This window comes from Coffea arabica, chromosome 8e (genome assembly GCF_036785885.1).
Source record: "Coffea arabica cultivar ET-39 chromosome 8e, Coffea Arabica ET-39 HiFi, whole genome shotgun sequence".
Classification (NCBI taxonomy): Eukaryota; Viridiplantae; Streptophyta; class Magnoliopsida; order Gentianales; family Rubiaceae; genus Coffea; species Coffea arabica.
This window is the reverse complement of record NC_092324.1, coordinates 31,371,000-31,392,037: the sequence shown is the minus strand read 5'-3', so window position 1 is coordinate 31,392,037 and position 21,038 is coordinate 31,371,000. Positions and strand designations below refer to the sequence as shown.

At 35.5% G+C, this 21,038-nt stretch overlaps 1 protein-coding gene, 1 non-coding gene and 1 pseudogene across 2 annotated transcripts; 1 reads left to right on the top strand and 2 right to left on the bottom strand.

Moving 5' to 3' along the window:
• Nucleotides 1–3,067: 3,067 nt before the first annotated feature.
• LOC113722545 (uncharacterized) lies at nucleotides 3,068–4,315 on the bottom strand (annotated as a pseudogene).
• An 11,614-nt stretch (nucleotides 4,316–15,929) lies between these two features.
• On the bottom strand, nucleotides 15,930–20,270 carry LOC140012726 (uncharacterized). Its single transcript, XM_072061015.1, has 6 exons — nucleotides 19,557–20,270; nucleotides 18,727–19,442; nucleotides 18,356–18,582; nucleotides 17,802–17,852; nucleotides 17,050–17,119; nucleotides 15,930–16,407 (listed from the first exon to the last, which is right to left on the bottom strand). The coding sequence occupies exons 1-6, from the start codon at nucleotides 20,268–20,270 to the stop codon at nucleotides 15,930–15,932; spliced, it is 2,256 nt and encodes a 751-aa protein (XP_071917116.1).
• A 199-nt stretch (nucleotides 20,271–20,469) lies between these two features.
• On the top strand, nucleotides 20,470–20,575 carry LOC113720640 (small nucleolar RNA R71). Its single transcript, XR_003455467.1, has one exon. It is a non-coding gene; the product is annotated as a small nucleolar RNA R71 (small nucleolar RNA).
• The last annotated feature ends 463 nt before the right edge of the window (nucleotides 20,576–21,038 follow it).

Below are 21,038 nucleotides of genomic sequence, written 5' to 3'. Positions count from 1 at the left end.
CCTCCCTTTGGATGTGGTGTTAAGGTCTCGGGGGTTGTCTTTTCCCTCGAGATGTGGGTGTTGTTACCGGGAGGAGGAGACGCTCTTGCATGTTTTTCTGTCGGGCCCGGTAGCTTCGCAAGTTTGGAGGAGAATCTCTTCCCGGTTTGGTTTTCAGTTGCGTAATTGCTCGAGTATGGCGTCGGTTTTTATCTCTTGGTACTTCACTTCAGCTTCAGCGGCGAAAAATCATATTCGGGTTTTTATGCCAATAGTGGTGTGCTGGTTTCTTTGGGTAGCTAGGAACCAGGAGCGCTGTCAGGGAGTGCGGTGGGAGGTTGACAAGATAATCCGTGATGTGGATTATTTTTGGGAGCAGCTTGGGAGGGCAAATAAGCTTCGTCGGTCGCATTTCGTGGGGGATGTGGATTGTGAGTTGGTACAATGGATCAAGTCTCCTTCTAGGAGAAGGGCCCCGTGTGCGATTGCCTGGGTCAGACCGCCACTTGGTGTGCTGAAATTTAACTCGGACGCCAGTGTGGTTCAAGGTCGGGCCACGGGTGGAGGTCTGCTGCGTGATGGTCAGGGGAAATTGATTTTTGCTTTCTACAAGGAGTTCGGGGAACAGGATGTGTTAGGGGCGGAGTGTATGGCATTACTGTTTGGGCTGCAGTTGTGTTTAAAAAAGGGGATGCGTCCTTCGTTGGTAGAGGTGGACTCCAAGGCTTTGGTACAGTTGGTTGTGTCTGGGGCGATTGCTAAGTGGCCTCTGTGTAACAGCTTGAGGAAAGTTAGAGGTCTCCTGAAGGACTTCTCGGCTTCCATTTCGCATATTTTCCGTGAGGCCAACGTACCTGCAGACAGGTTAGCAGCGGTTGGGGCAACTGGCGCTAAGGTTTATGAGCATGACCACCAGCTGTCGGCGATGGTTAGGGCTGCTATTCTCCTTGACTCACGTGGGGTGCCGGGTGTGCGTTGGATAAATGAAGGAGGTTAGAGTAGTATAATTATTGGAGTCTGTAATAGGGAAGGGTGTTTTCCCATTTCGATCTTTTGCTTTCAATAAAATTTGGGGCGCTTGTCTTCTTTTAAAAAAAAAAAAAAATACAACTAATTTGGACATTTCTTATGCCAAATGGATACTCGTTAAAATATTTTTAGGGTGTCATATTTTTATATTCATTAAAATATTTTTTAGGTGTCATTGGTTGAAAATGTAATATTAGTGAGGGATAATAAATAAATACAAGAGATGGTAGATAAAATTAAATATGAAATATATATAGATGCAAGAAAGGATAATAATTGTTAGTATGTGTTTATGCATGATAGATTAGGCAAATTTTAATTATGTTGATGAGAATATTAATGTACATTGTGGATTAACATCATTATGATGATAAATATAAGACATGTGAATTTTAAATTTAACGAGAATTTTAAATGTTTATGCATTTCGAATTACTCACTTAATCCCCATTAATTTGATAAATATTTTACTTGCAGTTTATGATACTAAAGCCAGTGACATGTTAGGTGATGTTAAAAATGATGAAATTATTCTTCTGGATAAAGTTGCAGACACGATATTTTCACTTGAGGAAAATGAGATGCATTCTGTCCAATCCTTTAATTCACCTGTGACGGTAATAGAGGTAAATGAATTTTTTTTATCCAGATTTAGTGATGCAAAAAACAGCGGTTGCATGGTGAAGTCTAATAAAATTAAGACTTATTTTTCAAGAATTGTAGTCTAAATTTATTTTGACAATTTTGTCTGTCAAAATTTTGTCTGTAGCAATAAAGTTATGATGGATTTTCTTTACATTTTAGTTAATGTTGATAATTCAAAATTCTTTCAATTTTGAGAAGAAATTGCAGCATTATTGGTTTGTGAGTGCTTGAAGGTTTTTAATATAACTTGAAATCAAATTTTTGTTGTTGTGAAGAGGACTGTTGTGGAATGAATTGCGCGTTTCTTTCCTATTTTTTAGGAAATTGAGATTGATATGTGGTTTAGAACTTCTACTTTATAAATAGGGTGCACCTAGGATTTTTTTTAATCAAAATTTTGGCATATTTTATTAAGTTTAATGCGATTATGTTTGGGTTAATTCCTGAACTTGAGTGCACTGAACTGAAGATTCTTTTCAAACTTGTTTTGGATTCCAATATAAATCCAAGTTTCTTTGAAGGATGAACGTGATTCACCCCTTGTTTGTCCGGGTTAATTCATGAAATTAATCCATTAAAAATCATTTTCATCATCGTGTCAAGAGGGGTAACAACAGTGAGAGATTGTGAGTTAGTGATGGTAATGATCAAGAGTAATGGAGGAGGGAATGCGAAATTAGAGAGTGGTTGAATTGTACCAACTAATTTAGTGGTAGGTTGAATGAAAGATAGGCTAGTGCTTGATTTTACCGGATATATTAGGAATCAATTTCTAATTATGAAGAAAACCATATATAGGAGGAAAAAAACCCATTAAAATATTTTTTCAGTATCATATGTTTGAAAACGTAAGATTAGTTAGGAAAAAATAAATACAAGATATAGTATGTAAAATTAAATACGAAAAGTATGTAAACGCAAGGAAATATAATAATTATTTTTATATGTTTATGCATGGTAGATTAGGTAAATTTTAATTGTATTATTGAAAATGTTAATGCACATTGTAGATTAACATTGTTAAGATGCTTATATAGTTGATGTTAATGCACATTGTGGATTTAACATCATTATGATATTAAATACAATGGATGTGAATTTTAAATGTATTAATGAGGATTTTAAGTGTTTATTTATTGTGGATTAGTCACTTAATCCATAATAATTTGTTAAATATTTTTTCTGTAGTTTATGGTGTTACTGCAGGTGACATGCTAGGTGATGTTAAAGAGACTAAAATTATTCCTTCAGAGAAAGTTGTCGACACAATATTTCACTTGAGGAGAACAAGGTGCATTCTGGCAAATCTTTCTTTCTTTTTTTTTTTTTTTTAGAGTCTCTGCGTGTCTGTTTCAAAAAGATACCTGCTCCAAATCTCAAAATTCTTGGAAGATTAAGCTGAAGAAGCCTAGCATGCAGACAATGATGATCAAAATAAAATTGGTAAGACGGAAATTGGTAAGGGTGCATTTATAACTGTATGGGTCACTAGCTATAAACAGTTAGCCTATGCAGCTAGTACAAAATGGAAGCCTCAAGCAGCTAGTGTTTGCTGTGTTTGACCGTCGAATCTACGCAGCACTTCCCTTGCCCTTGCACTCCTGTGTTGAAGGCGTTGGTGAAGCGTCTCTGACATCTGGTGGAAAAAATCTGCATCCCACCTGTGTATCAACAACGGATCTTCAAGATCATTCCTATTAACATGGCTGTAGATCCCACCATTATCACCCTGTCTGGATGGTGAATCCTTGTCCAAACTCCGGAACAAGTTCCAACCACGAGCCCACCCAAGACAGTGCCCATTAGTAGAACAGCACCAGAACAATCGTAGGCAACAAGTGCTTCGACACCTGTTGATTGAAATAACTCCCAGGCATCTCTAGCTGAGTGATTGAAGTTTTTACCATAAACTGCAATCTGGACATAAGCATACGTGTTGAAAAATCGAACTAAAGTCTCCACCAAATGAAACAGGAAATCCACAAGGCAGAGTAAACACTCGTTATTTCCAATCTTTGACCTGATTCCCCTAATCTCCCAGCGCAATGTCCGAATAGCAGCTGTAAACAGTGATCCATAGCAAATGCTGCCAAAAGATTTTGTCATAGCAAACTGCAACGAATTCACAAGTGGCGTGGAAGGCATTGATTCTACATCTCGACCACCATGAATAAGAACAAGAAAAACCATTCCTGATACTATAACATGAACGATGTTACAAAGAACCGCTCCAGTCCAGAACAAACTGATAGAGAAAACCAAAAGAAGCCACCAGCGCCCACTGTCACCTAAGCTTAAAGCTACAACACCAGCTACTCCAAAGGACCACAGTGCCAACCAAAGAAGCATAACTAGCATAAACCCACATGAAACCCCCATAACTTCAGGTAGACTCCATACCGTCTTGACAGCTCTTCGTAAAACAAGCATGGTAAATGGAAGTCGGCGGAGGGACGGGGAGGGTGCCGGAGGAGTCGGAGGAAGAAGATGTGGAAGTTCGGGAGTCAGTCATAGTGAGTGAAAGATGTTAATGCTACGAGATCAATCAACCAATCAATCTTGACTAAACAGTGACGGCGGCGGTGACTTTGATTGACCGGCGAGAAATAATTAGTCACTATTACTACTAACTTTGATCAACAGCAGCAGAAGCAGCCGCCATGGGATTCATTGATCAAGAGTTTTGCAGACGGCTTTTTGGGAAATCGGCGGCTTTTTTTCATGGATGAATAAATAATGAAAATGGGGAGAAGTAAGAGAGCAAATCTTTCGATTTGTCTATAAACGTGCTAGTAATAGTAGGAAATGAATATTTTCTTTATCCAAAGTTGGTGATGCTAAAAGCAGCAATTGTCATAGTGAAGCCTAATAAAGTGGAGACTTTTATTATTTGAGAACTGCAATCTAAATTTATCTTGACAAAAAAGATGGCATGATCATCACTTTTGAAATTTTGTCTGAATTCATGACAGTAAAGTTATGGGTTTTCTTTGCCTTCTAGTTCATGTTGATAGATTAAAAACTCTTTCAACTTTGAGAAAAGAGTTGTTGGGATTATGGTTTGTGTGTGTTTGAAGATTTTTAGAATTATTCGAGGTCGATTTTTTTTATATGGAGGGGACTGCTTGAAGGTTTTTTAGAATTACTCGAGGTCAAATTTTTTTAAATATGGAGGGGACTGATGTGTTGGGAGTTTTGTGTTATAGTTCTAAGGTCCTTTCCATTTTTGAGAAGAAATTGTGAGGTCGCTGGTTGGTTGTTTCTTGAAGTTTTTCAAGAAAACTCGAGGTCAAATTCTTTCAAACTAGATGGGGACTGATGTGGAACGAGTTACATGTTTCTTTCCTATTTTTTTATATAAACCCGTTTCCTATTTAATTTAGAACTTTTATTATATAAATAGAAACGTAGGCTGAATGAGAGGTAGATCAATACTAGGTTTTACCTAATGAATTAGGAAATAATTTCGAACTATGTAGAGAGTAGTAGATACGAGAAAAAACTCCAAACAGTCCCAAAATTCAAACAAAGATAGAAAATCACGACTGAAGAACTCAAGAAGATATTATAGACACCATTAAAAATGACAAAGTCGAAAATATCAGAGAACGTCCTCCCAAATGGAATGAGAGAAATGAAAAATCCATAAAATATGACTATTGCTTCCACGGATTCTTTCCACAGATACTTAGAAAAGATGATAAATCTCATGGGAGAAGCATCCAAGAGAGAGAGGGCAAGATAGCCCATTTTCTTCCCAACAGAATGTCTTATTTTAAATTGCCATGATAAGTCATCACTATGTAAGAGATAGTCAAGGAGACTGAGATGCCAATAACTTCAATAAGATAACTTTCATGTCAACTGTATTCGACTAAATTTTGTCCATGATTAATAAATAACAAAAATACTATAGAGGCAAAAGTAGAGATTGCAAAGATTACTTGTAAGAATTGGAGAGAAAAAGCCAATGATTTTTTTTACTCTCTTATTTTTCTTTTTCTTTTTCTTTCTCTCTATCTTCTATCATTTTTTTCATTTTTTACCTTCTTTTTCTCTCATTTCTTCCTGGTTATCTTATATTTTCTCTCTTTAAAATTCTAAGGTTTGCTCACGGGATCTCATCATGACCTATATATAATGGATTTAAAATTTTAAGGTTTGCTCACAGGATCTCATCCTCATCCATATATAATGGATCTGTCCCTACAAAAATCTTTTTTTTTTTTTGTGTGTATGCATATTCTACAAAATCGTGAACATTTGATACACCAATTAAATGATTAACATTAAGCCTTCCTTCCCTGTCCACTTACTTAATCCCAAACAACTTTGACCTATATAAAATAGGTCTAATTGTTGACATTGATTACTACTAATGTATGATCTCTTACACAAATCTAGTCAATAGTTTGGCTGTTATTATTTGGAATGGCTTAAGTATGGCCATTCCAAAATCTTGTTGAAACAAAAAAAAAGTAATTTGCAATCTCTCTGCTTATAGACTCTTTAGAATCTTATCTTTATAAGTGATATTATCTTTGTATAGTGGCATTAAATATGTGATCAATTTGAACTTTACTCATATCCAATGGAAACTCGTGAAGATATTTTTTGGGTGTCATATTTTTGTACCCAATGGGCACTCAATAAGATATTTTAGGTGTCATATGTTTGGCAACATAAGATTATTTAAGAAAAGTAAATAAATACAAGAGTAAAATTAAATAGAAAAAGTATACAAATGTAACAAAGGGTAATAATTGTTAGCATGTGTTTATGCATGATAGGTTAGATGAATTTTAAATATATTAATAAGAATGTTAATGCACATTGTGAATTAACGTCACAAAGATGTTAAATCAGATGATGTTAATGCACATTATGGATTAAAATCATTCTGATGTTAAATACAAGAGAGGTGAATTTTAAGTGAGTTAATAAGTATTTGAAGTGTTTATACATTGTGGATTATTCACTTAATCTGCTATAATTTATTAAATATTTTGATTACAATTTATGATATTATTGCATGTGAAATGTTAGGTAATGCTAGAGAGGATGAAATTATTCCTCCAAATAAAGTTGCAGACACGAAATTTTCATTTGAGGAGAACAAGATGCATTCTAGCAAATCTTCCAATTCATCTATAGAGTAGTTGGTAACAACAAGAAGTGAATATTTTCTTTATCCAATCGTGGTGATGCTAAAAGTAGCGGTTGTCAAAGTAAAACCTGATAAAGTGGAGATTTTTATTATTTGAGAACTGCAGTCTAAATTTATCTGGACAATAAGTATGGTATGGTCATTGCTTTTGAATTTTTGTTTGGATTCGTGACAATAAAGTTATGGGTCTTCTTTACATTTTATTTCATATTGATAGTTCAAAGACTCTTTCAACTTTGAAGAAGAATTGTAGGGTTACTGGTTTGTGGGTACTTGCAAATTTTTAAGATAACTCAAGGTCGAGTTCTTTTGATGTGAAGGGAACTAATGTGGAACGAGTTGCATATTTTTTCCTAGTTTTTAGACAATTTTGTTTTTTATTTGGTTTAGAACTTCGAGTTTATAAATAAGGACATACCTCAGGTTATTTTATCAGGCTTCTAGCATATTTTATCAAATATAACAAGGTTGTATTTGAATTAATTTTTGATATTGAATACACTCAAGTGAAGATTCTTATTTTGACTTCTAATTTGAATTGAATTTTTTTTAGGGTTGAACGTGATTCACCCCTTGCTTGTTTGTTCGGGTTGATTTGTGAAATTAATTTGTTGAAAATCGCTTACGTCGTTTTGTTTAAAGGGATAACAATAGTGAAAACTTATAGGTTAGCGGTGGTAATGATCAAGGGCAATAGAGGAGAAATGGAAGTAAGTTGTGGCTGAGTAATACTAGTAGGTGGGGTGGTAAGTTGATTGAAAGATAAGCAAGTGCTAAGTTTTACCTGATGAGTCGGGAATCAATTACTAATCATGAAAAAGGTCATAAATAAGAGGAAAAAAACTCCAAAACCCAAGTAAAGGTAGAACATCATGAATGGAGAACTCAAAAAGATGTTGTAGACACCATAAAAAATGGGAACGTCTAAAATATCAGAAAATGTCCTCTCAAAGAGTAAGAGAGAAACAACAAACTCATAAATCATGAATATTGATTCCACAGATTCATTCCAAAAATGTATAGGAAAGATGGCAAATCCCATGGGGGAACCTCCCAAGAGAAATAGGGTAAGATAGCTCATTTTTTTTCTGAAGCGAGTGCTTTGTTTTAGATTGATATGATAAATCATTACTACGTAAGGAATAGCTAAGGAGGCTGCGATTCTAATGACCCCAATAAGATAACTTTCATACCAATCGAATTTAACTGGGGTTTATCCATGATTAATTTATTAGAGAAGCATCACAAGGGCAAAAATGGAGATTACAAAGATTGCTTGTCAGAATTAGAGGAAAGAGCCATTGATTTTTTTTCCTCTCTTCTTTTTTCTTTTCTTTCTCTCTATCTTCTCGCATTTTTTTTTCCTTTTCTCGCTTTTCTTTCTCTCACTACTTCCCAATTGTTTTCTTTTTTTTTTTCTTTAGAACACTAAGTTCTGCTCGTGGGATCTCATCCTAATCTATATATAATGAATCTGTCTCCATAAAAATATTTTTTTTGTGTATGTGTATCCTACAAGATCGATGATATCTGATTAGAGGTGGCAAAATGGGCGGGATGGGCGGGATTTGCTTGGGTTTGTGATGGAACCGAGTCATATGGGTTTGGGCCCAACCTTACCCATATGTGGTTTGGGACTAACTTGGGCGGGATCACTTTGGGATGGGTTTAGATTGATCCCGCCCAATACCCAAATCTATTTTCTACATATTTTTTTTCCTTTAATTCATTTTTATTTTTTATATAATTTTAATATTTTTGATTTATTAATTTTTTTTTAGTTTTATTAAATAAACATGCAAGTGCTTTATACTCAAGATTCCCATCAAAAATTGGATTAACAAATAAAAGAAAAAATAGATATACAGTCATATTCCAATATATATCAAGATGGCCAAGGTACTTAAGGTGTTGAATATTTATTCTCATCATTGTCCAAAGATGACAGGTCTAAATTGACTGAAATGTTGAAAATTCTTGTGGATAATGACTAGGAAAACTACTAGATTATATTCTCTAGTATGACTATAAAAATTATTAAAGATAATTTTTGAATCTAAGACTCCGTTTGGATTGGCTATTTTTTCAAAAAATAAGTTTTTCAAATACAATGTTACAGTAATATACAATAACTCAAAAAACATCCCATTCATATTAGTATATCAAATATTTCAAAAAAATTTTATAGTAAAAATTTTTCATATACACTGCTATAATAAAATATTTCAAAAATACTCCCCAAAAATAACTAAACCAAACAGAGCCCTTGTTATTTGAGCCCAATGGGTGCCCAAGTATTTCCCATGTATTCCCATCAATTAATGGGTACAATTGGGATTTGTCCCATTTTAAACCCAATATCAAAATCCAATACCCATCCCGCCCAAAATCCCCATGGGCATGGGTAACCCATTGGGACTTGGGACAAATTGCCACCTCTATATCTGATGCACCAATTTGTTAAATATTTTACCTACAGTTTATGATGTTAATGCAAGTAGCATGCTAGGTGAAATTAAAGAGGATGAATTTATTCTTCTAGATAAAATAGCCGACACGATATTTTCATTTGGGAAGAACATAGTGCATCCTGACAAGCCTTTCGATTTGCCTATAAAAGAGTTAGTAATAGTAGGGATTGGATATTTTTTTTATCCAACTTAGTGACACTAAAAGCAGTGGTTGTCAAGGTGAATCCTGATGGATGGAAGATTTTTATTATTTGATAACTGCAGACTAAGTTTATCTTAACCATGAAATTGGCGTAGTCATTACTTTTAAAGTTTTGTATGAGTTGTTGACAATAAACTTACGGGTCTTCTTTACATTTCAGTTCGTGTTGATAGTTTAGAAACTATTTCAACTTTGAGGAATAATTGTGGGGTTACTACTATGTGAGTAAAAGTTTTTTTGATAACTTGAGGTTGACTTTTTTGATGTGAAGGGGACTGATGTAGAACGAGTTGTGTGTTTCTTTCCTATTTTTTAGGCAACTTCGTTTTCTATTAGGTTTAGAATTTTTTAGTCTGTAAATAGGGATGTACGTAGACTTTTTTTATTAGGCTCTTGGCATATTTTATCAAACTTCACACGGTTGTATTTGGATTAATTCTTAATCTTATGTGCGCTCAAGTGAAGATTCTTTTCAAACTCGTTTTGGATTCTGATTTTAAACCAATTTTCTTTGAGGGTTGAATGTGATTCATCCCCTGCTTGTTTGTTTGGATTAATTCATGAAATTAATCTGTTGAAAATCATTTCCACTGTCATGTCGAGAGGGGTAAGAACAGTGAGAGATTGTGGATCAATGGTGGTAATAATCAAGAGCAATGGAGGAGGTAATGTGAAAGTACAGAGTGATTGGATAGTACTAGTAGATGGATATGTTAGGCTGAATGATAGATAGACCAGTGCTATGTTTTACTTGATGAGTCATGATTCAATTTCTAACTATCAAGAGGGTCATAGATAAGAAGAAAAAACTCCAAGCGGCTCCAAAATCCAAACAAATATAAGAACTCATGATTGGAGAACTCGGAAAGATGTTATAGACACCATTCAAAATGATAAATTCTAAAGCATCAGAAAACGTCCTCTTAAACGGAAAGAGAGAAACAACAAACCCATAGAACTTGGCTATTCCAAAAATGTTTAGGAATGATTTCCAATTCTATGGAGAAACCTCCCAAGAGAGATACGGCAAGATAGCTTATTCTCTGCCTAACAGAGCGTTCTATTTTACGTAGGTATGATAAACTATCACGATGTAAAGAATAGCTAAGGAGACTGCGACTCCAATTATCCCAACAAGATAACGTTTATACTTGTCGGATTCGACTAGATTTTGTCCATAATTTGTAGATAACAGTAGCATCACAGAGACAAAAATGGAGATTGCAAAAATAGCTTGCTAGAATTTGAGGGAAAGAGCCATTGATTTTTTTTTATCTCTTCTTTTTCCTTATCTTTCTCTCTATCTTTACTCGCTATTTCTCTTTTCTCTCATTCCTTCTTGGTGGTCCTCTATTTTCTTTCTGTAAAATTTTAAGATTTGCTTGCGGGATCTCATTTTGACCTCTATACAATAGATCTGTCTATATAAATTTTTTTTTTGTATGCATATCCTACAACATTTTACAAATTTAATTAATAGTTTTGCTACCTTTATTTGAAATGATTTAAATGTGTTCACTTCAAAATCTTGTTGGAACAAAAAAATAGGCCGTTGGCAATCTCTCTACTTATGGACTCTTTAGAATATTATTTTTAAAAATGATATTGTCTTTATATAGTGGCATTAAGTGTACAACCAATTTGAACTTTCTTGTATCCAATGGACACTTGTTTAGATATTTTTTGGGTGTTATATTTTTGAACCTATTAAAATATTTTTAGACAACACAGGTTAAAAATGTAAGATTGTTTAGGGAAAGTAGATAAATATAGAAGATGGCAGGTAAAATTAAATACGAAAAGTACATAAATACAATAAAGGGTAATAATTGTGAGAGTTTGTAGGTTAGTAGCAGTAATGGCCATGGACAATGAAGGAGGGGATGTGGAAGTAGGGGTTGGCTGGATAGTATTAGCAGGCGGAGTGGTAGGTTAGATGAGAGACAAACTAGCACTAGTTTTACCTGGTGAGTCAGGAACGAATATTCAACTATAAAGAGAGTCATAGATAGGAGGAAAAAGCTCTAAATAATCCCAAAATCCAAATAAAGATAGAAAATCAAGACCAGAGAATTCAAATAGATGTTATAGATATAATTGAAAATGGCAAGATCCAAAACCTTAGAGAATGTCCTCTCAAATGGAAAGAGAGAAACGGCAAACCCATAAAACATAACTATTGCTTCAATGGATTCTTTCCTAAAATGTTTTGGAAAGATGGCAATTCCACAAGGGAACCTCCCAAGATGGATAGGCAAGATAGTCCAATTTCTTCCCAACAGAGTGCTATAATTTTGATTGGCATGATAAGTTATCACTACATAAGGGATATTTAATGAGCTTGAGATTCCAATGATCTCAATAAGATAACTTTCATACCAATCAGATTCGATAATGCTTTATCCATGATTAGTAGATAGCTGAACCACCACAGAGACAAAAATGGAAATTGCAAAGAATGTTTGCCAGAGGGAAAGAGCCATTGATTTTTTTCCTCTCTTTTTTTTTTTCCTTTTCTTTCTCTCTATCTCCTCTCACCTTTTTTTTTTCTTCGCTTTCTCTCATTTCTTCTCAGTTGTCTTCTATTTTCTCTCATTAAAACCTTAAGCTCTATTTGTGGGATCTCATTCTGACTTTATATATAATGGATCTGTCTCTACAAAAACCTTTTTTTTTGTGTATGCATATCATACAAATATGAGTGACTATAGTTTGTTTACAAGATTCATTTGTAGAGGTCAAAATCATATGTTTTGTAGGCAATATTTTAATTGAAATGGAGTGTATATATATTTTTTAAAAAAGGTACTAGTTATTTCAAATTTTAATTGATTTTGAATTCTTTTAATTTTTTGCCTTCTTCTTGTATTCTCTTTGCATATTTGTTTCTTGGCAAAAGACTATTTTTGAGAAAAAATCTTTGTTATGTTTTAGATGAATATGTAAGATACATAATTAAATTACACTTTTTTTAAAAAAATAAATAATAAGTGGAGCGAGACGAGTATCCATTGATCTGACCTATCTTAGTAGCTATTCGATAACCGGATACCCACTGATATGCGGGATGGGTAAGGGTTAGAAAATCACTAACTTGCAAGGTGCAAGTCGAGTCAGCGAAATGATACATGGGATTGGTACCCGACCCATATCCACCTCTATTACCATCACTTACACCATCTCAACTACTACTAATTCTTGATAAATTGCTTTGCTTTTGATGCATTGAGAGATATTTTTGACCAAAAAGTGTCTACCAATTCTAGCTTTAGTCCTATAAACTTTTCATAGTAAACGCTTCATTAAAGTTTAATCAATCTGTCCTTTGATCCTTACCATTTGAGAAAATGTATGATATCATCATAACTTTTTACTAATAGAAATATTTTGGGTTGCCCTAAATGCTTACAGGTAGTTGATATCATAAGTTAACAAAGATGGGAAATGACGGGTTTTTACTTTAAGTGCAAGTTTAATTCCGAATTATACCCGTTTTACTGCAAGTATACAGGCCAAAATCGTAATATTGGATATGTATCGGGTCGATCCCACGAGGAGCAATTAAAACAATTATTAGATACTAAGCCGGCGGAGAAAACACAAACTGAACAGGGCGTGGAATGTCCCCCGTACCAATACCAAGCCGGCGGAGAGTAGTGATAGTCATCTCAGCCCGTGGTGGAACATACTCCCGCCGCATGCCTTCCAAGCGAACCTCAAAACGGGGGAAGATTAAAGTCAATAGACGAGGAAATGATAATTTGAAAGAAGTTGTCTTACGCCTCGCCGTAGATCTAATGTGGCTGATGATGATGTTCGGCAATGAAATTCGAGCATACGGGGAAGTTCGGTTGTGGAACATGTAATTAAGGAAGTAAATATTGCTCTTGCGAACTTCCGTGTGCTCCGTCTTCTTTGGGATGACATTGTGAGCCATCATGTAAATGATAAGCCGATGACGAGATTCGAAGACATTCGCCAAAATGGTCTCCTTCCTTGTAGAGCGAAAAGGTTGGTACTCAAGACCAAACCTAGCCATGGCCAGCGAGGGATCCCACCTCCTATTCGGGGGAACAAACTCCTTCTTCAAATCTATTGGACGGCCGTCATCCATACACCCCAAAATAGCGGCCAAATCCTGACGTGACAAGGTGATTCGTCTTCCACGCACCCAGGACTCAACCATTTCTCCACTATGGCGCGCCTTACTCTCAATGTTGGCGTAAAACTCGCGCACCAAGTTGGGGTAGTAATAGTTTGGAAGGGTGAGAATCGGAGCCCATCCTAGCTGAGCAAAAGCATCTGAGATGTTGTACATCATCTCAACTGGTGGACTGACGTGCATCTCAAACAAAAACTCCAAATTAGCACGCGCCTCATGCCACTCTTGATTCCTGCGAGTATTGAACCTAACACTGTCAAATGCCGATCTACCCGCTCCATGGGAGGTGCCCTTACCAGGCTGTCGGTTAACTGGTGGAGGAGAAGGTGAATTCTCCTCCTCAGTCACCTCCATCTCCTCATTAACCTCCCTCTCCTCACTACTAGAGGATGAAAGTACCGCTCTTCTTCCCCTTGGCATAGTACTTAAAAGAAAATGTTGCAATTAACCACATGTATTTAGACACAATGCACAATTTGGCAATGAATATCCTAAAATGATCCAAATAATCTCTAATGTGTCCTTGCAAATGATAATTCGTCTAATAACTAATGTAAAAGACCGAATCAAGAAGAGCCATAATTTATGCCAAAAATTGCTCAAAATCACCAATTGAAACAAGATATTGAATAATTATAACCCAATCAGTGAAATTAACAACAATTATGATTATAACTATTTAAACTTAACAATAAAAATATGCTTTTAGCTATAATCATGTTTAAGCAAAAATTAAACCAATTAACTCACCAAATCAACCAAATTACTCACTATACACAATGCACATGCTCAAACATCATCAACTAACCATTCTTAACCATAATTAAACATCACCAATGGCTCAAAAACATCCTAACTTCATTTTCCGATTTCCTTCAAATATAGCAATTATGAATTTATAAAGCAATAATGACCAACAAATTGCTACATTTAAACTCATAAACATACTTAAACAATCTCAATAAGCATGAATAAATTCAAAAATAGTCAAATACATCATCAAATTTTCGACATTAAAAGATGTCAGATAGCTCAGGATAAAAAATATGACTTTCTAAAATCAAAAGATTTGATGAAGAAACTTACCTCAATCACGTAGAAGGATGTTTGGTGATGCTAAAAATGCAAAAAACCCTATGAAACAACCTCCAATTGACCTCCAACTGAAGAAATTAGAGTTGAAGAACCCTAACCTTCAATCCTTCAAAAACTGAATTTGAGGTGTTTTTCTTGGATTTTAATCAGTTAAAAAGGTTGTATGAAGCTCAAAAGGTGTTGGGTTGATGTTTTCTAGCAAGATTATGGAACAAAATTGAAGATTTGTGGGTTCGGTAGAAGAGAAGAAGAAAAACGCGCCTGGAAAATTAAGAAGAGTGGAAGAAATGAACCTGAAATCGCGTTTCTGAAGCCTATATTGGGACACAGAAAACGCGACTAGAAACGCGCCTTCAACTCGCGTTTCTAAAGTCGCGTTTTATGCACAAATCTTGCAGGAGTAAAAACGCGGCTGTGTTTGAAAACGCGACTTTGAGTCGCGTATTTGAAGTCGCGTTTTTGGATTATGATCCAGGCTTGAAAACGCGATTTATCTGAGAAACGCGACTCTATGTCGTGTTTTTAAGCGCGTTTTCTTCATTGTGGTTGCAGAATTAGGAACGCGTTTTGATGAAAACGTGACAAAGAAGCGCGTTTTTATGCCAGGCGCGTTTTATTCTGCAATTTTTTTGCAAAAAATGAACTTTGAAAAATTACCATTGGTACCCCAATCACTCAAAATGCATCATGGATCATTTGTTTGCAAAATTTATCAATGTACGCACATGTAAAATGATAACAACATGCATTTTACCCCTTTTCGACGGATCAAATACACCTTTAACGCAAATCAAGGGGTTGAGTGGATTGATCAAAGTTCGCCTTTTTTACCTTAAATGGTCATTCTTGCTTCCAATTGTCAACCCTATAACACAAAAATAACAACTTAACTAAAACACTTATTCAAACCACAAAATCACACCAAATTAACACATATAACATAAACATTGGATTGCCTCCCAATTAGCGCTCTTGTTTATAGTCGTTGGCTCGACTCACATATTAGGGTTCTTAAATTGAAGAGGGCTCGCCCAAAAGACATATAAGCCCCTTGGGTACGATTTCACCTGCCAAGTAGGGTTTCAATCGTTGTCCATTGACCTTAAACCTTTCATTTCTTGAATTTGCCACTTCAACCGCTCCATAGGGAAATACTTGAGTGACTTCAAATGGTCCAGATCACCTTGACTTCAATTTTCCTGGAAATAACTTCAGGCGTGAATTGAATAAAAGCACTTTTTGCCCTACCTGAAATTGTTTAGGAATAATGTGCTTGTCATGCCAATATTTGATCTTTTCTTTATAAATTTTGGCATTTTCGTATGCATGTAACCGGTGTTCCTCCAATTCACTCAGCTCAAGTAATCTCCTTCCACCTGCAAGATTAAAATCCATATTAATTGCTTTAATAGCCCAATAAGCTTTATGTTCAATCTCTACAGGTAAGTGACAAGTTTTTCTATAGACTAAACGATACGGCGACATCCTTAAGGGAGTCTTAAATGCCGTTCGGTAAGCCCATAGTGTGTCATCTAGCTTTGTAGCCCAATCCTTGCGTGATTTATTCACAGTTTTCTCCAAAATGAGCTTTATCTCACGATTAGCTAGCTCCGCTTGTCCATTGGCTTGAGGATGGTACGGGAGTGATATCTTGTGCCTACAGCCATATTTAAACAATAAGGAATCCAGTTGTTTGTTACAAAAATGTTTTCCTACATCACTTATTATGGCCTTAGGTATACCAAATCTACAAAAAATATTCTTTTTAAGGAATCAGAGTACAACCTTAGAGTCATTAGTAGGTGAAGCGATTGCTTCTACCCATATAGAAACATAAGCCACTGCTACTAAGATGTACTTATTATTAAAAGAACTTGGAAATGGTCCCATAAAGTCTATATCCCATATATCAAATAATTCAACTTCTAAGAAGGTAGTTAGGGGCATTTCATTCTTTCGAGATATATTTCCAATTCTTTGGCATGCATCACAACTTTTAACATATTCCCGAACATCTCGATACATGGTTGGCCAATAAAACCCTGATTGCCATACCTTTGCCACAGTCTTTGAAGTGCTAAAATGACCACCTATTTTAAGGTTATGACAATGATATAAAATATTATGTACCTCATTTTCGAGAATACATCTACGTACCATACGATCGGCACAATGTTTATACAGCAATGGTTCCTCCCAAAAGTAACTTTTGACATCATGTAAGAATTTCTTCTTTTGATGGTAATTAAATCCCCTTGGAATCTCTCCACTTACCAAAAAATTAGCAATATCAGCATACCATGGAGAATTGATAATTGCTAGGACAAACTCATCCGGGAAATTCTCTTGAATAGGAACTTGATCCTTGACTGGAATATATTCTAGGCGTGATAGATGATCCGCTACTAGATTCTCCGTTCCCTTTTTGTCTTTTATCTCCACATCAAATTCCTGCAATAAAAGAATCCACCGAATTAGTCTTGGTTTTGCATCTTTTTTATGTAACAAATATTTAAGAGCCGCATGGTCCATATATATAATAACTTTAGATCCTACTAAATAAGATCTAAATTTATCCAAAGCAAATATCACTGCCAATAGCTCTTTTTCTGTAGTTGCATAATTGAGTTGTGCCTCATTTAGCAACTTGCTAGCATAGTAAATGACGTGCAACCGTCCTTCTTTCTTTTGTCCCAAAACTGCTCCAACCGCATAATCACTTGCATCACACATCAATTCAAATGGTAGTGACCAATCGAGCGAAGTTATAATTGGGGCCGAAATCAATTCCTTCTTCAACCTTTCAAATGCAACCAAACAATTGTCATCAAATTGAAAAGGGGTATCTTTACATAATAAATCACATAATGGCTTTACTATTTTAGAAAAATCTTTAATAGAACGTCTATAAAAGCCAGCATGTCCTAAAAAACTCCTTATCCCCTTGACATTGCTTGGGGGTGGCAATTTTTCGATGACTTCTATTTTGGCTTGATCCACCTCAATTCCTTTGGAGGAAATCTTGTGTCCTAAGACAATTCCTTCTTTTACCATAAAATGGCATTTCTCTCAATTCAGTACAAGATTTGTTTCCTCGCATCTCTGCAAAATCAATTCCAAATTATGAAGACAATGATCAAAAGATGAACCATACACAGAAAAATCATCCATAAATATCTCCATAATTTTCTCAATATAATCAGAAAAAATAGCCATCATGCATCGTTGAAAAGTTGCAGGAGCATTGCATAAACCAAATGGCATTCTTCTAAAGGCAAAAGTGCCATAAGGACATGTAAATGTGGTCTTCTCTTGATCCTCTGGAGCTATAGCTATTTGATTATATCCTGAAAAACCATCAAGAAAATAGTAAAATTCATATCCAGCTATTCGCTCCAATAATTGATCAAGAAATGGTAGGGCAAAATGATCTTTTCTTGTTACTGTATTTAACTTACGATAATCAATACACACTCTCCACCCTACCACAAGTCTAGATGGAATTAATTCATCATTTTTACCCATGATTGTAGTCATTCCACCTTTCTTTGGTACCACATGAATTGGACTAATCCAAACACTATCGGAGATAGGAAAAACTATACCTGCCTCAAGCCACTTAAGAATTTCATTTCTTACCACATCTTTCATGTTTGGATTGAGTCTTCTTTGTGTTTCCACCACTGGTTTGCAACCGTTCTCCAATAAAATTCGATGCATGCATATAGAAGGACTTATACCTTTAATGTCTGAAATTGTCCATCCAATTGCCTTCTTACGCCTTCTTAGAACTCTTAACAGCTTTGCACACTGCTCATCATCAAGGTCAGCACTAACAATTACAGGTAAAGTGCTATTTTCTCCAAGAAATTCATACCTTAGATGAGTTGGAAGTGGCTTGAGCTCTAACTTTGGAGGTTCAATTTCTGAAGGTTGTGAAAACACTTTCCTTGGCCAAGACTTTCATACAAATTACCCCTTTTTATAAGGTGCTTGAAAATCCAAGTACTTGGCCAATTCTTCAATTTCTTCACAAACATCTTCTTGCTTACCTAAACTCATTAAACAATACTCAAGAGGATCTAAGTCAAAGTTGACTTGACTCATCTCTTGGGTTAGTTTATCAATTGTGCCAATAGAATAAGCATGATCGGTAAAAGAAGGGTATTTTTCCATTTCATTCAAATTAAATTCTACCTCTTCTTCACCTACTTGAAACTTAAGCTTGCTATTTTTGACATCAATAATAGTACCTGCAGTAGCTAGAAATGGTCTACCTAGAATAATTGGCATAGATATATCTTCTTCCATATCTAATACCACAAAATTCACTGGAATGATAAATTTTTGAACTTTTATCAATACATTCTCCAACACTCCCAATAGATATCTAATAGACCGATCCGCTAGTTGCAAAGTAATATTAGTGCGTTTAAACTCATACAAACCCAATTGTCTAGCCACCGTTAAAGGTATTAATGATACACTAGCACCAAGATCACACAATGTCTTAGAAAAATCAACGTTACCTATGGTGCAAGGTATAGAAAAACTCCCTGGATCCTTCAACTTCGGTGGTAGCTTATTTTGAATAATTGCACTACATTCCTCCGTTAATGCTATTGTTTCGCAGTCTTCCAACTTTCTTTTTCTAGTCATGATTTCCTTGAGAAATTTCGCATAAGACGGAATCTGCAAAATAGCATCGGCAAAAGGAATGTTAATGTGCAATTGTTTGAAAAGTTTAACAAATTTTTCAAAATCTTTATCAAACTTATTTTGCTTTAATCTTTGTGGAAATGGAACCGCAGGAGGTATTGGAATGGTAGTGGAAGATGATGGTTGCTTTTCTCTTGGATTCTCCCGACTATTTTCCTCCACAATTGCCTCTTGGTTCCTCTGCTTTTCTTCTTGTTTTTCGTTCTCATCTTTCTCAACTTCCACCACTGGAGGATCTTCTAATTGTCTACCACTACGAAGAGTAATGGCTTTCACATGCTCCTTAGGATTGACCTCTGTTTTGCTAGGTAATTCTCCTTGATTTCGATTATTCAAATAACTAGCAATTTGACCAATTTGGACCTCTACATTCCTGTACATTGTAGTGAGTTGATCCAGTCTCCCTTCTACTCGTTCAAATCTGTCCGAGGTAACCTTAGCAAGTTTTTCCACTGCAATCTCCCAACCCGGTTTAGTTTCAGCTTGTGGTTGCCTTGATTGGAACCCCGGTGGATTGGTTGGCCTTGGTTGATTTCCTTGGTCCTTCCATCCAAAGTTTGGATGATTTCTCCACCCTGAATTGTAAGTATTCGAGTAGGGGTTATTTTGAGCATTACGATTGTAATTATTGACGAATTGTACCTGCTCAGAATCAACACACTCATTAGTATCATGTTCACCTCCACATATAGAACAACACGCTACATGTGCATTAGATGAACTTGGACCAACTCCACTTTGTCTACTTAGCAACTTCATCACATTATTCATTTGAGCACTCAACATATTGAGAGTGTCCATTTCTATCATACCTGCGTGACGTCTTGTATTATCTCTCTCATTGGCCCATTGGTAGTTATTTGCAGCCATTTCTTCTATCAAATTCTGAGCTTCTTGGGGTGATTTACCCATTAAAGCTCCATCTGCAGCTGCATCGATCATAGTTTTAGTAGAAAAAACTAAACCATTATAGAAGGTTTGTATGATTAACCACTCCGGTAGTCCATGATGTGGACATTTCCGAAGCAAATCTCTAAACCTTTCCCATGCCTCATATAATGATTCACCTTCCAATTGGCTAAAACTAGTGATATCCATTCTTAGCTGGTAGAAAATACTTATTCAAGAATGCTCTTGATAAATCATCCCATCCGGTGAAAGTATTAGGAGCATGAGAGTGTAGCCAAAGTTTGGCCTTATCTCTCAATGAAAATGGGAACAATCTTAGCCTTATAGCATCATCACTAACTCCATTCATTTTAATTGTATCACAAATTTTCAAAAATGTAGCTAAGTGTGAATTAGGATCTTCTACTGCATTACCTCCAAATTGAGATTGTTGAATCATTTGGATAAGTGATGGTTTAATCTCAAAATTGTTAGCATTTACCGTAGGCCTTACTATACTTGTTTGAGATCCTTGTGTTCCCGGTAGAGCAAAATCTCGTAGAACTCGCCTATTTGCTTCATTTTCGGCCATCTCTTCCTCAAATGGTAGATCTATTGAGATTTCCTCTATAGGTTGCCAAATCTCTTGTTCCTCTTACTGTGGTGGATGCCTCCTTTGTC